The 17,322-nt window shown below is 40.3% G+C and overlaps 2 protein-coding genes across 2 annotated transcripts in view; one reads left to right on the forward strand and one right to left on the reverse strand.

The window, feature by feature from the left end:
- The first annotated feature begins 650 nt into the window (after positions 1-650).
- Positions 651-17,322, forward strand: part of ubac2 (UBA domain containing 2) — a 43,492-nt gene continuing 26,820 nt past the window's right edge. The window contains exons 1-4 of the mRNA XM_036564892.1: positions 651-850; positions 1,979-2,106; positions 3,778-3,897; positions 5,141-5,247. Of these exons, the coding sequence (XP_036420785.1) occupies positions 820-850; positions 1,979-2,106; positions 3,778-3,897; positions 5,141-5,247 (386 nt within the window). The 5' untranslated portion in view covers positions 651-819. The remainder of the gene's footprint in view (positions 851-1,978; positions 2,107-3,777; positions 3,898-5,140; positions 5,248-17,322) is intronic.
- On the reverse strand, positions 9,168-16,381 carry gpr183b (G protein-coupled receptor 183b). The gene is made up of 2 exons (XM_036564891.1): positions 16,220-16,381; positions 9,168-11,025 (listed from the first exon to the last, which is right to left on the reverse strand). Exon 2 carries the CDS (start codon positions 11,005-11,007, stop codon positions 9,919-9,921), a length of 1,089 nt encoding a protein of 362 aa, XP_036420784.1. The 5' UTR covers positions 11,008-11,025; positions 16,220-16,381; the 3' UTR covers positions 9,168-9,918.

Raw genomic sequence — 17,322 nt, forward strand, 5'->3', positions numbered from 1 at the left:
AAAGAATCATGAATGGTTCTTTGTTTGGATAGACAGTTCTTCTCTATGACAGAAACCAGTTGGTTCTTTGAAGAACCCTTTTAAAGTGGTTCTATGTAGCGCCAAAAAGGGTTCCGGTAAGGTTACAAATCCAAGAACACTTTTTCTACTCCTATAATGATGGTTCTACAAGAGTTCTTTAGTAAAGGGAATGTCTCTATTTAGAACCATGAGTTCTGTATAGTACCATTTTATGCTTAAATGGTTCTGTGCATGGTGAAATGGTTCTTCAGATTGATGGAGTATGTACTGTATATGGTTCTATATAGCACCGAAGAGCGTTCTCCCATTGCTATGATGTGAAGCTTGTAACAGTAAAAGAGCCCTTTATGGTTCTATAAAGAACCATTTTCAAAAATCATACACAGCACATTCTCCATCAGATCGAAGAACCATTTCATTACGTAAAGAACCATTTAAGCATGAAACGGTTCTAAATAGAGTCATACCCTTTACTAAAGAACCATCCTTTTTAAGAGTGTGCTAGCTATATAGAACCCTTTCAGCTAAGAGTGTAACGTAGTGTCAGGTGTAGAATTGGGACACCGCATCTTTCTGCAGCTGCTACTTCGAAAACGCGAAATATCGCGAAGAAAAAAAAGTTTGTCCCTCGCCAGCTGCCGTCCCCGACACCCTTTCCCCTCTCTTCTTCCCACAGCGAGTTTTTCCTCTGCTTCCCTTTAACTTTTATCAAGTGAATGGCGGTGAAAGTCAGTGCCTCGACATAGTTTCTGCTCCTTTTTCGTCTCGCCGGTGTGTCCTGAGTGAGTGGCCGGAGAAATGTTCACCACCACCGGGTCGAGAGGGCTGTGTAAGTCCGCCTTCGCCTCCTCACCGCAGCCTGCCATTCATTCCTGCCTCCTCTCTAACCTGCCTGTCTTCAACGAGGAAGGGCTTCACCGCCCTGCTGTGGCTCTGAGATAGCGGGGGACTCAAACTAACTGTCGTTTGGGACCCTTCAGGAGTATTTCTGCTGGTTATTGGTTTGTCTGTCACTTAAAACCCAGCCTGCTGCCTCTCCGGGCTCGCCCTCACCTTGTTTATAGCACCTGAGTCTTGCTTGTTGTGTCACCTTTGCTGAGCTCGTATTACCGTGTTTATAATCTCCAGTTCCAGCTCGATCACTTGCCAGGTCTGGACCATTTCTGTAGCCACTTTAAAGGCTTCCTTTAAGAGCTCGGTGGCTCAGAGAGACCAGGTTACAGGTCAAAGATGACATAGCTCGGTGCGAAGGTCGATGCCGGCCTTGTAGGATATGAACACAGCCTTTGTCATACACTAGTTAGTAGACACCATCATTTCTTCTAAATTCAAGTCTGTTAATAGTCAGTCTGTCCCCCTTTTGATGCAGTAACAGTCTCTACTCTGCTGGGAAGGCTTTTCACTAGATGTTGGAACATTGCTGTGAGGATTTGATTGCATTCAGCCTCAAGAGCGTTAGTGAGGCCAGGTACTGATGTTGGATGATCAGTTCTGCGTCACTCCAGCTCATCCAAAAGGTACTGGATGGAGCTCCATCACTCCAGAGATGCAGTTCTACTGCTCCACAGCCCAATGCTGGGGGGCTTTATACCCCTTCTAGCTGATGCTTGGCATTGGGTATGGTGACCTTAGGCTCGTGTGGCTGCTCCTGAGTGTCTCATTCTATTGGTCAGTGCTTTTCTGTGGAGATTATACACGCTATGCAGCACCTGTGTCAGCAAAAGGAGTGACTTTAAAGTAGCTGTATTCACTAATTAGAAGGATTAACTGAAGACTTGTGCACAGTTAGTGCATCTGCGTATTTTATTGTCTGTGCTGACCTGTATGGATTTAACTTTGCCATCTAAAGGAACGGTAAACGACAGCAAATCTAAGAACACTGCTTTAGTGCCTCATCAGAAATCGTTCTCAGCATCTGACATCATCTTCTCCGTTTCTCTGTCTCTCTCTCTCACAGATAAAGCCCCTCTGTCGAAGAGCCTGCTGCTGCTGCCTGGTGCCCTCACTATGCTGCTGATACTGGGCCTGCCTCAGTACCAGAAACTGTTTGTTTACAGCCTTCAGGCTGTGAAACAGCACAAACAGGTGATACATAGCATGTACTAGAGAGTAGTACAGCATGGTTTGATCTGTGATCCCTTTGGTTACCCATGCAAAGAATAACAAAGACTAAAAAAATATGTACGAAACACTTAATCGTATGTGCGTGTTCATATATCGGAACGAAACCTCGTATCTCTATTTTTGCCATTTTTAATTGTACTGCAGAATTTGAATGGCAGCTGTTCTTTACAATATGTTCAAATTTCCTGATAAATGCTCCAAAGTGACTGGGGGGTGTTTTTTCCTTCTCCTGTGAAGTTACTATTTTGGAGACATGAGACTTATGTAAATATGTGAATATGTTCAGAGTTGCAGAGTTGCCATGGGTATGTATGGCAGTGTTTTTTCAGTCAAGCCCTTGGGGAGCACTGGATTTTCCTCATGTTTCTTCTATCCCAGCTCCCAGTACACCTGAACCAAGCCATCAGTGACATTGGTGTATTTGTAATGGGGGCTTGGATAGAAGATAAAATTTGGACTGTCTGGTGAGTCCTGAGGACTGGATTGAGAAATATTGTAGTATATTAAGCAAACTTTTTAGTGTACTTAATATTGTTTTTGTTGTTTTGTTATCAGTAGTAGTAGTAGCAGTAGAAGTGTTGGAGCTGTATTGGTTTTTACCATTTTTTTAAACCATACTTATTAAAGCCAGACTGTAAAAACTATTACTTCCTGCAGATTCATACTGAATTGAATTAACATCACAAATTTTACAATCAGACTGTAAAAAAATACACTACTCTGCAGATTCATACTGGATTAATATCACTCTGTAGTTATTACTGTCAGGCTGTAGAAACGACACACTTCTTATTCATACTGGATTAAAATCCTTTGCAATTGCTACTGTCAGACTGTAAAAACTTTATACACTGCAGTTTCATACTGGATTAAAATCACCATTATTACTGTCAGACTGTAAAAACTTTACACACTGCAGTTTCATACTGGATTAAAATCCCTCCACAGTTATTACTATCAGACTGTAAAAACTACACACACTGCAGATTCATACTGGTTTAAAATCAAGGGTCTCAGCAGTAAAAGTACCTCCTCAGACAAAACTAATCTAGCTCTAATAGGACTTAACTCACTTTGTCTCTGTGATATTTTCGCCTTCAGTCGTGTTGGTTCACATTCAGATGTACTTACCGAAGATTCTACTCCTGGCATAAACTCCATTCCAAGCCAAAAGTATCACTACAGATAAAGATAGTATCAGCCGGGCATGCCGCTCACCCAAACTGGAATCGAGCGTTACATTTTGGAGAGGATAGAACAGTATTAATTTCAAGCGCATCATTTCTCTTTTAGTAAACGATCACAGGCTGGCCTAGTGTAGCTGACACACTTTGGAAAGCATACGCTGAAGTTCATCTTCTTCGATTAACCTTTTTGGAGGAATGAGTCTGCATGATGCTGCTTTGTTGAAGCTTTTTTGAAGAGGTTTACTTAGTCTTGGGTCAGGCTGGCTTTGGAAACAAGATGTCCTTGTTTTGCTGTTATGAATCAGACTAACCTTTTCAAATGTCATTGCTTGATAAGCAGAGCTTTTAAGATTCACTTCCCTATTGGAAATTGTACCAGACACAGATGTTCTTGCAGAACGTGAGGGTGAATACAAGCACCTAAAGACTGTGTATGTGTGTTTAGGTCTGGAGGCTGGTCAGTGGGAGGCTGATCTGTCTGGACGTGAAGGACACTTTCTGCAGCAGTTTGCTCATCTACAACTTCCGCATATTCGAGAGAAGGTTTGGCAGTCGTAAATTTGCAGTAAGTCACTCAGAGTGATCAGTTGAACTCGCCTCACCACTTTTTTTTCAGCTCCCAAATGACCTTTCCTTACTCAACTTGAAAAAAAAAATGTTCTTTCGTAACAACTGTTGTAAGTTTGGACAAGCTTTACAGAGTGTTGACAAAGATCACACTAAACCTAATTAGAAATTATAGTATCTTTTATTTAGAATCGCCGTGAACTGTTGAGTTTCTGGTTTAAAATACTCCACCACCATACTGGTTTTATGTTGTTGTAGCTTATTGAAACTGATCAGGTTGAAAAGACAACTACGAATTTGCTAATGTTAGTGCAATTTTACAACATAACAAAATACATATGATCTATCTTAAATCTGACCTTTCACATACATACAAAATAAATCCAATTTAAAAACAATAACACCCTAAATCTTGGGATTTTTAAAATAAAAACTGATTTGTGGGTTACAGTTTCAATGTTCTGGTTATCCAACCAGGCAACAGCATGTTTGTGAGTTCAGACCATGCCTTCAACATGGTGGTGGTAGTATGAGGGAAGACTGAGATAGGGGGGAGAACTCTGAATGTGGGGGGAGTTCTCGGCATCTTCTGTCTGTAGCTAGAAGGCCAGGCCCCCTCATAGCTGTAGCAGGACTGAGGAACAGGGAGGAGATGGGGTGCTGGGGCTTGAGAACACTTTGTCACAGGAGCAGAAGGTGAGGATGTGAATTTGTAGGGTGTTAGATTGGAAGAAGGAGGGGTTTCAGGCATGTTACGCCCCCCAAACGTCAGTTATAACTACATAAAAAACAACACATTTGTGGGTGGAGCGTGGTTAGGTCAGTTCACCAGATTTTACAAAACAGATTTTTTTTTTTTTTTAATAAATTGGATCATTTTAACCCAAAGTGACGAATGTTCATTAGGAAAGATTCAGGAAAGATCTGCACTGACACATAAATCCTTGCGGCAATAGATTATTCTTCCTGACTCTCGATTAGCATCCTAGATTAGTTCTGGGATGTTTCCTGGATTTCAGACATGGTTTTAGTGTGTCATTAGGCTGATTTATATCTTAATAAAAAGAGTTATGAATCGTTTTTCTTTTTTTTCAAATATTCTTATCTTTTTTTTGTCTGATTAAATAATGGTCCATTTTCACGTTAATTAGTTACATAACACTTGCTTTCTGTTGAAACAAATAGATTTTCATGGAACTGATTTTCTTGTTACTCATATGACCTTTTCCTATTTGTGCCAGTCCTTCCTGTTTGGAACCTGGGTTCTTTCTGGATTACTGGACTTCCTTTTGGCGGAAACCTTTCAGTTCTGCTTTGAACTTCAGGTGGACGTGCTGCCAGCTGGACTGTGAGTAACCTTCCTGATATTTGTCAGATGACTTTAGTGGATGATGAATTCTTGCTAGGAATGTGTGAAGTCTTCTTTTTGGTGTAGTTCTACGTCTCCACCACCAGAGAGGGCTGTTTGCGTAGCACCGTAGTGTTTGTTATTTACACCTGCGGTGTTCTTATTCAACTTCCCCTGTTGGAATGATCATTTCCTTTGATAACACTGTGGCTGGGTGATGCTCTTGCGAAGTGTTTCACAATTTCCTCTGTCTGTGCATCAGATATGAACTTCCCACTCCAGCATGTGTGGAAATCTGTCCTGTGGCAGAGTTTAGTGCCAACACGAGCCTTTTTTGGTCATTTTTTAAAATATTTAGTAGGGACAGATAGATGAGCATAGAAAATTACAAATAACGGTCAGATGTCATATCAGAGTATTTACAACTGTATCCTAATTTGCAGTGTTTGTTCCCAGATGGACCTTTTAATTAAACAGCATGTAACGATGGTGTTAATTAGGGGTGTGGGAAAAACTCAATTCTTAGATGCATCGCGATGCGGACGTGAACGATTCTGAATCGATTCATAAATGTCAAAAATCGATTTTCTAAATATTTAATTTATAACGTAATGTTGACGGAACGCAAAAGGTGGAACTGGAAGTGGGGAAGTGCAGCGCCCGGACAGTCTGTGGCGGCACATAACAAAAACACTACTGGAGGAGCGAGAAATTCAACCAGCTCCCTCTGCATTAAAGCCAGGTTAGATCAGGAGTCACAACACAAATGATAAGAAGAGCCATTTTGTCCTTTTAACGAAGTCAAACCACCTTGGGAGCCACAACAATTAATGTCCAGTACGTGTTAATGTCGTAGTATGGGCTAAAAATATAAACGAGAGCGCAGATTTACTTCGCTCTGCTTTAAGCTTTAGCTATAGCCGCTTTCCTCCCATCTCCGCCAGAAAACCTTTCTTCAAAACTAGAAGAGTTTCCTGTAAAATGTCTCAGCATGCGGCTGTTTTACGAGGCTGAATTCTGCCTTAGGCGCCGAATGTAACTGCTGCACCATTTAAGGTGGAACGGGAGAATTCGAAAGAGAAGCGAGTTCATTTTTGCAACTTTTTAGAGAAAGACAGTCTCTCAGCAGATTTAACCAACCGCGCTGCTTATAAATGTGAATAAGTCTCCAAATGTTCGTCTTAGTCTGTTTTTTCGTTCGCTGCTAGCGAGGCCAGACCTCGGGGCTATGTGACCCTGCTGTCTGCTGTCTGTTCTCGGTCGTTTAGAACCAGGGCTTTCGCGCTATGCTGCACACTTTGGAGCCGAGATTCAGCGTCCAGTCATAAAAATACCCCCCCGCCCACAACGAGACCAAAACCGAAGTTATGAAATGACTAAAGAAAACGGGAAGGTTGGCTGTAACGCGCTGCGTGGACACCAATTATCACTGGATCTTATTTCAGGGTAACAGCGTATTTGATCGCAGATGAGTGGCAGCAGCGTCTCTGAATGAGAGCCTTCTAGTTCACTTGCCACATCACTTCCATTTGATTTATTAATAAAAGATATTTTAGATATTTAAAGCAAAGTATTTGTAATGATCCATAATACATTTACATTATGGATCATTACAAATACTTTGCTTTAAAACTACCAAGTTTTTAGACAGTAGGAAGATGGAAATCCTGTGTAGAGAAAAAAAGATGCATCGATAATCGTTTTATAATCGCATCGCAGCCCTCTGAATCGTAATCGAATCGTATCGTGAGGTGCCTAAAGATTCCCACCCCTAGTGTTAATATACTGCTTCAGGGTTGGGTTGATTTGGCAGGGTTGGCCAGCGGTCCAGAAACTCATGTCCGTTTCTGTGACACATTATTATTCTAGTGCAGTCTGCTCAAATTATTATTTTTTTTTACATTTCATTTTTTATAATATATAACTATTCATCAGTTGAAGCTCCAGGGAGCCAAATCCATTTTTTCTTATTAGTTTGCTATTGCGGCCATACAATACACATGTACGAAGGATGTCATATGAATAACTTTCCAATGTTTTTGACCAAAATTCATCCCTTTCGATGTAAACTGGGCGGTCCTAGTCTTGGCTAAAAATATATATAAATATTACCCTCATTAATCACGAGGATGATATGAGTTGTCCCACCCACAAAGTTCTCCACAGGTGTCTTTTGGTTTAAGTCAGAGAAATGTAGAGCAGAAGCTAACAACAAGCAAAAGCTATCCTAGTATGCATCAAAGAGCTATTAAACTAGCTTGTCTGTGTTTTTCTGTCATTCATTCATCCTTTTGTTCGTCCAGCTGGCCATGCTCACATCCCCTGGATGCACATCCAGCATTAAAGGAATAAGGACCTTAACTTCATTAAGACGCCACCATATAAAAGCTGGATAATGTTTTACTGAGAGTAGCGTACAGTGCCGCCTGCATACATGTAGAGCCTGTTTTACTCGTTTCGTCCTGCTTTGCTCGTGCTCATGTTGGGTTCTGCATCAGTGATGGAGCAGGCTGGGAGTCTTAGACAGTGAGATGTCAATCTAACATGCACATTAGAATATTGGGCAACACCAAACAGTTCACTGATAGGTGAGATCAGTGACTTTTAAGCAGTGTTTTATTATATTTCTGTGTTTTTTTCTTTTTTTTTCCATTCGGACTTTGCTGGATGATTAATATAGCGTGACATTTTAGTGTCATTTGAGTAGGGGTTTGAGTCTTGAGACTGAAACCTTATCATATTAACTAATAATCCTGAATGATGTGGGTTCATGAAAATGCTTATTACTGAAAACGGCTGGCAAATACTAATGGCTGATGAGTAAGAACACTCAGAATTTGACGTTAGATAAAACTAATAGATAACACCAACGTAAAGACAATATGAATGGATTACAGAAGCCCAGGCAACGGCAAAAAGTTGTACATATTGGAAAATAAAGCGCAGCCCACTGGGTTAGAGGTGTGTGGCTCTTTTGGGCCAGGTGTTGGATTGGCTGCTTTTGATGTGTCAAGAATTAGGTTGGTGTTCCTTTACAAGTGTGGTTAGAATTTTTGAAGCCCACTCAGAAGAAAAAAGTACAAACTATGCTTTTTCATTTTGATGTGGTGTGACATCATAACTTTTCCTTTAACCTCTTAACCTTTTTTTCCGGTTGTATTGGTCGTGTCTCAATGAGATATTGGCTCTTGGTTAAAGGAAACGTTGAGTATTGTGCATATACATACATTTCATTTGTTATGGTGTGCTGGTGATCACCCCAGACACTTACCTTGGTGGTTGAGGTTAAATATAGTAACTTTGTGAAACAGGCCTCTCCAGAAGCTAAAATGGAGGATTATAGAGCATGACTCAAAGTCAGCAATTTATGTCTTCAGATGAAATACATGAAAGAAGTGTTAACCACTGAGAATCAACCATTAGCCCTGCATGTTACACTTCACTGGTGGTAGATCTCTCACTATCAGTAGTTCATGTACAGATCATGTGACATTTTAAAAGATAATTTTTGTGGATAACCTATCATATCTCAAATATATCTTGGGACCAACGTAAAAACCCTTGTGTCAGAATATGTCTGTTGGAAGATAAGCCTTGGTCTTATCTCTTCGCACTATCTACACCAACATATACCAGACTTGCTGAATTATGCAGCGTATGCTTCTTTCTAAAATAGCGGACCCGTTGTTTGTGTCTTTGTTTCTTGTTCAATTTAAGTCTGTTTTACTGTCAGCTTGTTTGTGAATGTTCTTTCTTTCCAACGTGCGCTGCCGCTCAAGACAATAGAACAACCACCATCTGCCAGCATTGTGTGTACATGTCTGTCCTGTAGTAAACAAAGGGTCTACTATAGGAATGATGGTTATAGTGACACCTTTCATTACCCATTTTTCAAGTTTAAAAAGCTCACAAAACTGCAATTATTGCTGAACTCTTTGTTTATTGTTATTGATTAATTCCTACTGTTACTTGTGCACGTCCTCACCATTGTTCAACATGGACAGTCAACTTTGATATTAAACAAGCAATTTTTAAACTGTTAACATTGCCGTTTCACCAGTTTGTTGTCCCTTTCTGACCTTTTACCTGTCTCTAGTTTTTTATTGTTGTCTCCGTAGTTGCCTTGCTCCATGACACGAAGACGCAAAGCAGATATTTATCATTCTGGAAGGTCTGGAAAAATGTTCAGCATTTGCATCTCATTAATTACTGGCTTTTATCACTATATATTCCTAACTTTAATCTCTCATGGAAATATCATGTTCATTGTACTCTCATACTCCAAATCGTACCACTTTAATTGCAGTATGCTGTTTTGTCCATGTTAACCAGCCCTACGACAGAATCCTTAAGTCGCTTCTCTCTACTTGTCTTCCTTGGAGAGATGAATAACTGCTCTGAAAAGTTCTGACCAGTGATGGATGTCTGCATGCTCTCACAAATGTCCATTGTCCATACTGCCCTATCTTTAACCATGTCGCATGGCATTATAACATGTTCATCATTGTTTAGTTATGCTCAAATTCATAGCACTGCAGCCATAGTATGATGTTTTGTCCTTATCAAGCAGCCGTACTTCAAATCCGTAAATTGCTTCCTTTTTCGTCGTTGGACTTGCGATCTGGCCATTCTCCACTCATGCCTAACCATCCACACAGGAGGTTCTTGATCTCAGGAGCCACTCCCGATAGGGTTTAGGGCCAAGTGGTTGTGCTGACGGCTCTTGCCACGGATATGCGAGAAGTTGTCGTGCGTGCCAGAACTTTCGGGTGAGGTCCGTCCAACACTGGAGAACGAATTGCTGACCTGACGCTTTAAGATCTTCAGCACCTTCCTCTTGTAGCCCTTGCAGGCAAAGAAGTAGACAAACGGATCCAGACAAGAGTTGAAGTTCATCAGACACACAGTGATGTGCAGGGAAATTTGGAAAGCCTGAAGCTCCCCGCAGTCTGGATTGTAGATCAGCTTCCGGACCATGTACTGCAACAAGTCCAGGTGGTACGGGCTGAAGCACACAACGAAAACCAGAACCACGCCGGCGATCACTCCTCTGGCTTTATGAGTCCTTCCAGAACGTTCTGTTAACTGGTTAGTCTTTGCTGCTAGGTGTAGTTTGCGGGAAAGCACAGAGTAGCATATGAGGATAGTCGCCAACGGAATGCCGTAGCCCAGAAGCACTGCACCAATCAGAATGTATGGCAGGCCTTGGACCTTGGTCTCGAAGTTTGGATACTCCATGCAAGTGATGGTGCCATCGTTTTCATTATTGGTCATGGGCATGCCCAGTAATGGTAGGATCTGCACCAACACCACCAACCATACGATCAAGCAAATGTACTTCACGTTCTGCACTTTCCTCAGCTTGCTAAGCCTCTGCTGGAGCACCACGGCCATGAAGCGGTCCACAGCCAGGCAGGTCATGAAATTAACCCCTGCGTAGCAGTTGAGGTAGAAGAGCAGGGCTGTTAGCTTGCACATTGTCTCTCCCATGGGCCAGTGAAAGCCCAGGGCGTAGTAGATCGCCCGTAGCGGCAGCGCCAGGCAGAAGAGCAGGTCGGACGCTGCCAGGTTGGCCGAGTACAATGTGGTGGAGTTGAGCTTGGTCAGGTTGGAGCGGATCACGTGCAAGGCCAGAGCATTGCCCAGCAGGCCCATCAGGCAGATGACGGAGTAGATCAAAGGCATGAGCACCCGGGCCACTGGACGGTGGTCATATAAGTTGGTGCACTCGGTGAGATTCATAGAATCTGGTACCGTCATTGTCACTCGATGATGAGTCTGAAAGAAGAGATGCGAATTGACATTGTAAGATATGTTATCATAAAGCCTAACAGTATTTATGTGTTTTTAGTTCAAATCTGTTTCTAGAAACACCCATCTCAGGTGGGTTAGAGTACAAGGGTTGATCAAAGATCAAAAGTATGATCAAATTAACTCAGATCAGTGCAGTAAGACCTGGTAAGACTTGGGCATAAGTGCATGTGTCTTCACCCTTTACATGAACCAGGTAAGAGCATTTTTAGATTTGCCAAGATTTGTCAAGTAATGTGATGCAAATGTGTAAAATATCTTTTTTTCCAGATGTTTTATGCCTTTTTTACAGTCTTTTAACACATTTTTAAATGTTCTTGCATAATTCAGTCATTGAGATGTAACAGTGATGCAAAACGGTTCTTTGTAAAGAAACTTACTGACTCACGTTGATTGTAATAGGAACCAGGGGTTGCGCTATCTTTGGTGAAAATATAGCCATTTTATTTGCTATCCAAAACAACCAGTGCGCTTACATGTGTCCTATGATTTTAAGGCCATAAAATCATAAAAAAGATCATAAAACTCTCTCAGGCACTGTGTATTTGTAACCATTTCATGTAATGAGTTTTTTTTTTTTTGTGATGTAGCTTTTAAAGCACAAAACTCAGCAGATGTCTGGTTCCTCTCACGAGCACCATAACCGATGCTGGCAAAGGACGTTTCTCTACAACGGAGCATTTCACATCCACCCACTCTGAATGACTTTGTTTACAACTGAATGATGTAGTTATGCAGAAGTATATGAAAAAAAAATCGATGTAATGGAGTTCCCCTTTGAGTACATTTGACAATAAAAGATACTACATACAAGTGTCTTGTGGCGCCTGCCAGGCCACCATTGTAAATAAGAATATGTTCTTAATGGCTGCCTGGTTAAATTAAAGGCTAAATAAAATAAATAAACCCAATATCATCGCCAAGCTTCTTCCAATATACATTAGCCAACTTAATGATGACTTAATGATGAGCTGTATGTTAAATAAATGTAAACAATCTCATGGTTGAAAGACAATGAATTCAAAGCAGCGCCATAGCAGAACAAGTACAATTGTTTAGAAATCTTGAAAAAGTGCATTGCAAGTAACACTGAGGTCACTGTGGGAAAATAACTGCGTCTGGGAACAGAAAATACCAGAATGTTAAAAAAAAGTTTTGAAATGACTTTCAGCCTACGTAGCACAGACAGGCTATCAAATGTCCACATCTGCTGCTTGTAGAAGGCGACAGCACCAGAATGCAGAATGCGTTCTGGTGCCGAGATATGCAGATATGGCAGAATTTTCACAGCATACAATGTGCATCATGATATTTAGTTTTTCTGACGTTTAATTCGCTTGACAAAAACAGACAAAAAAATGCCAGCCTTATTCAAAAATACCTTGTGCAAACATTTTTATTTAAAAAGAGAATTAAAAAAAAAATTAACTGTCTTTTCACGTTGCAAGTAACAAGTAGCACTCAAAAACGAAAATATCTGGTTGCCCATCAAGAGTTTTGTGAGATTAGTGGAAAAGCGTGGTTCAGCAAGTTTCGAAAGAGCTCTTTGCGAAGGTTAAATAGAACTTGCCTTGCAGTTTGAGACGTTTAATGGTGTTAGCTACTAGATGTTGGAAAAAACTGATTGTTAGTAATGCTAGTAAATACATGTAGCGGATGTCTGTGCTAAAACTCAAGCCATTGTGAACAAATAGCTTTGTCTAGCTAGCTAGCAATGTTCAGAAGTAACTTAAGTTTGTGGGAATATGAACGCTTTGTATTTGTATTCATCTGTGAGAAACATAGGTTCAAGCTAGCATTAGCTAGTTTGAGGCTTTGCAGTATGTCTTTGCAGTAGCGAGCTGGTCGTCTAACGCCTAGGTTCAAGCTAGTGCTAGCTACCTTAGCTAGTAGTTTGTTAGTTGTGTCTATGCAGTTGTTCTGGTGAATTCTAGCTGTGTGGAACCTAAATTCAGCTGCTAGCTGGCTAACTTAGTTAATAGCTTGATAGTCATGTCTTTGCAGTGGTAGTTCTGTGGAGCTGAGCTGGTTAGCTGGTTTTACATTTAGAATAACCTGCTGATATCTGGCTAGTTTAGGCTAATGAGAGGCAGCTTGGCCTCTCCCGTAGTTGGACAGCTACTAACTTAAAATTGGTTCCAAAAACAAATCATTTTTGTGTCAGCTGGCTATTACCTCAACTGATTTAGTGATCTAGAGGAAGAGTTCTGGTAGTAGTATATACTGCATATTGTATATCGCTGTTGTCTGAAGAAAATCTTGTATCTCCATTTTTGTCATTTTTGTCATTTTTCAGTTTTTGACATAATTTGAAAGTGCCTGTTATCCTTTACATTGTGCATAATTTCATGATGATTGAAATAAAGAAATGACCCAAAATGACTTGGAAAAATGTCTGGTTCCATTGAGTTACATTAAAAGTAAAGTAGGTTTTTTCCTTCTCCTGTAAAGTTATCATTTTGGAGATGAGAGGTTTTCTTCCGACAACAACGATACAGTTCATATTCTTGTAGCAGTCAAGAAGTAAACACCTATTTTCAACAAGGATAACTGTGTAGGCCACCCCTACACCACTAATTATAGAAGGGAACAGATGGCATACCAGAGTAAAATTGAATGTCATTGTATCCAGCCTTTTTTTCAGGTTCACTACTATTGTACCCTCATCAACACTGCACATGTAAACTCAGACACGCATAGATTCTCTTGATAGAAAATAAAATTTTTAAATCTGTTAAATAAAAATCTGTTCAGACGTCTGACATTTGTTTACATCATGACGCCTGGTTCGTCATCTCTGAAAAAATCTCACTCGTTTCGTTTATCTATAAAGCACCATTTCACATCAAACCACTGAGTGTCTCTCTACATCTCACCCACTGAATCGGAATTCCCCTTAAACGTTTCACACGCCGTGCCATGCTAACTTCAGTTAAACAGGACTTTATCCTTTTTTATATCATGTCCTCTTAGTGCTGAAGATTTCCACAGTGTGCTCAGGAAACCAAATTGTGGAGTAATTTGTCATGATAACGTCATATTGGCCGCCACAGTGTCGACAGGTGCCAAACGCAGGGTGGTTGTACTAATTTAATGACTTAGACAAGCTTTAAAGCACTATCAATTGAAATAGGATGATTCCAACATTGTACAACATGCATTTAAAAGAAACTGCCCGAATATCAGCGCTCTTACTCCATGTAAAACCACACTTGGGGAACTGCACGTAGGGGAGTGTGGACAACAACCTAATGCAGGACAGTATTTAACACAGACTTTTTATGTTGTTATACAAGGTTTGTGGCCACAATACCATATTTACCCACCACGGTCTCCTATGAAAATATGGAGCGCTTCATCAGTGTTTGAAAGACATCTGTGCCTAAGAGTGTTTTCAGGCCATGTAAGTCATTTTTTCGGTTACTGAGCTGTTTTTGTTCATCACAAAATCCAACCTTATATTACTTTAATCACCATCTTGTTGCCGAAAGCGTAGCACCATTTTGAAGCATTTGACAAGCTTACAGCAAGTGATAGCCAGGCTTAAGTACAGCCTCCGTACTGTGGGGTTGGTTGTAACATTGTGTCACAACCAAGCCACAGATATAGTACATTTTGTCCTTTTGGTCCATGTTCACACAGATTTTAAGATGAAAAATAGAAAAACAAGGACTTTCTTCTGCTTTTTAGTATCTCTCAGATGTGAGTGTTTTGGTTTATTAATGAAACTGACATTAACAGCTGGTAAAGCTGTAGTTATTCGGGAACAGTGTTCCACATTTTACTGATGTGTGATGTTTTTTATTTGCTTATTATTATTTCGTCATTGTTTGACACACAGACTCATCTCAGTTTTCATATATAGTTTGATGTGTGTGTATCAGCTGAGCTGTCTGTCTTCTAGAGAGATAATATATAATGCAGTACTGTTGGAAAATGTATTTGTTCCTTACAAAATACAATTATATTGAATTGACTTTGTTTGCACTGATTCATCAGACTTTTCTAGCAAGTGTTAAACTGACCCTCTGCCTGATACAATTAACCCCACCCATGGGGTCTATTGTAGCATTGCGCTTCCTGTCATTTTCAGTAGAATTGTACATGAACGATAGGTGGTAGAAACGAAGTTAAAGTGTTGGTTTGTAGCCGAGATGCATGTGTTACTTGTATAAAAACATGATTATTCCAACTTAAATATTTTCAGATTTAGCAAAAACCAAAAATGTGCTGTGCTCCACTCTCCTCTACTATTTCTAAACAACTTCTAGTTGTTTGTCTTTCTCCAATTGTCTCTAAGTATAAAGTATGTAGTAAAACCCAGGTGCCTCCGAACATTTTGGAAAAGATCCAGAATGTTATCAAATTGACTGTCGCAGAAATAATACTGATACAGTGTTGTTTGTTGTTTACACTTGGCTCTTATATTCTAAGTATTATAAACTTTCACCTAAGATGCGCAAAGTTGGAAACAACCACATGTTCACGTGCGCAATCATGCAAGTTGATGGCGCAGCTATAACCAGAGTGACTTTGCAGAGATTGTTATATCGTCGCTGTCCAGTGAAAAACAAATATCTCCAAAATGACTTTACAAAACAGTACTATGTAAGTTTAGAGTAAAGAGGTTTTATTCCAGGCACTTCTGGAGCAGTTATATTGGCCAATTTATCATGTGCTGAAATGATGATAGAGAAAAAGAAAAACTGAGGGGGAAAAAAATGGAGAGATTTTTTTTTTTGGACAGTGACATAAGCAATATAAACCCTTGACAACATTTTATTAGACTGTAAATATTAATGAAATGATGATTGATGCTGAATTATTCACAAGTTTTCCACTTCAAAGATTTCTTTACCGATTCTATTTTTCCACTTTTGTTTTTCAAGTGCTGTTCTTAACGTTTATCATTTGTGGTGTCCCTTTAGTTGATCATAAAAGGTACGCAATATGAGAAGAGTAATTACAGTGCCATGAGTAGATAGGTAGAACTGCAATTGTTCTGTCTACACTTGAACTGCTGAAGCAGCGTCACAAATATTCACCAAGACATTTCACACATGGTAACATTTTAAAACACGGCAGTTTTAAAAACATTGTCTAAGTTTCTAAGTTCATACATTTAAAGCTAATTCTTGTCTGTATTTAGTCATTTACTCACCAGATGGCTGAGACGCTGCGAATTTACCTGGTCAAGCGACACTGGGTTTCTCTTCTAACACACAACCCGCACACCTCACTGTTCCTCTCCCTCACTCTCTCTCTTACTCGCTCTCTCTCTCTTTCTCTCTCTCTCTCTCCCTCTCTCTCTCCTCTCTCTCTCTCTCTCTCTCTCTCTCTTCCTCTCTCTCTCATTCTCTTGCCCCCCGTCTCTCTCCCCTCCCTTTCTCTCTGTCTCTCTCTCTCTCTCTCTCTCTCTCTCTCTCTCTCTCTCACTCTCGCTCTCGCTCTCTCTCCCGCTCTGTTTTTTATTCTATTCCATCATTGCAAGTATCTCACCCCACAACCAACGTTATACTTTTTTCAAAATCAAATGCAGAAGTGTGAAACTGCCACTGAGTGACTGAGCTGCATCACTTCCTTTCCCCTTTTTCACTTTTTTTTTTTTGTCCTCCTCCATTCTTCTGTCATAAGACAGCCTTAGGCCTAATGGAGAAGTGAAACTCCATCCACAGACTATTTGACATTAAACTGAACTTTTTTCTTTTCTTTTTAACTTATCCAGCTGAATGCTTGGGATGGATGTGGAACTGATCGTAGATCAGCGCACATGTGCGTAGAGAAACTTTAAAGGTCAACCACAAATGAGTCAGTCATTAGTGGAAATTATGGTAATATTTTAAAGTGAGATTATTTTCTACGCAAGTGGAAATTTGGTTAATATCAAGACAGCATTAGTTTAGGGAAGATTGAAGTTAAACAAGTTGTTCCTCTTTGTGGTTCTCTCTAGAACAGGGTTTAACAGTTTGAAAAAGAAAAACGAGCCTTAAAAACATTGTAATGAAATGTAAACCTACATTGCTGGTCCGCCCCTCAGTTTGATTCGCCATCGTTTACCATCTTTAATGGAAACTACCATCACTGATCAAAAGTGAACCCGTCTGTTTGTTAGAAGTGGGCAGTGTTGTGAATCTTTTATGTGGCAGGAGAGTCAGGAGATGTGGGATGCAGTGATAGTTCTATATTAGTCTGCACTAACCCAGTCTTTATTCTAAGAGCACTTGCTCCATCCTGACAGCAACCCAGTCTGCAGTCTCAGTCTGT

The sequence above is a fragment of the Colossoma macropomum genome, unplaced genomic scaffold (assembly GCF_904425465.1).
Source record: "Colossoma macropomum unplaced genomic scaffold, Colossoma_macropomum, whole genome shotgun sequence".
Classification (NCBI taxonomy): Eukaryota; Metazoa; Chordata; class Actinopteri; order Characiformes; family Serrasalmidae; genus Colossoma; species Colossoma macropomum.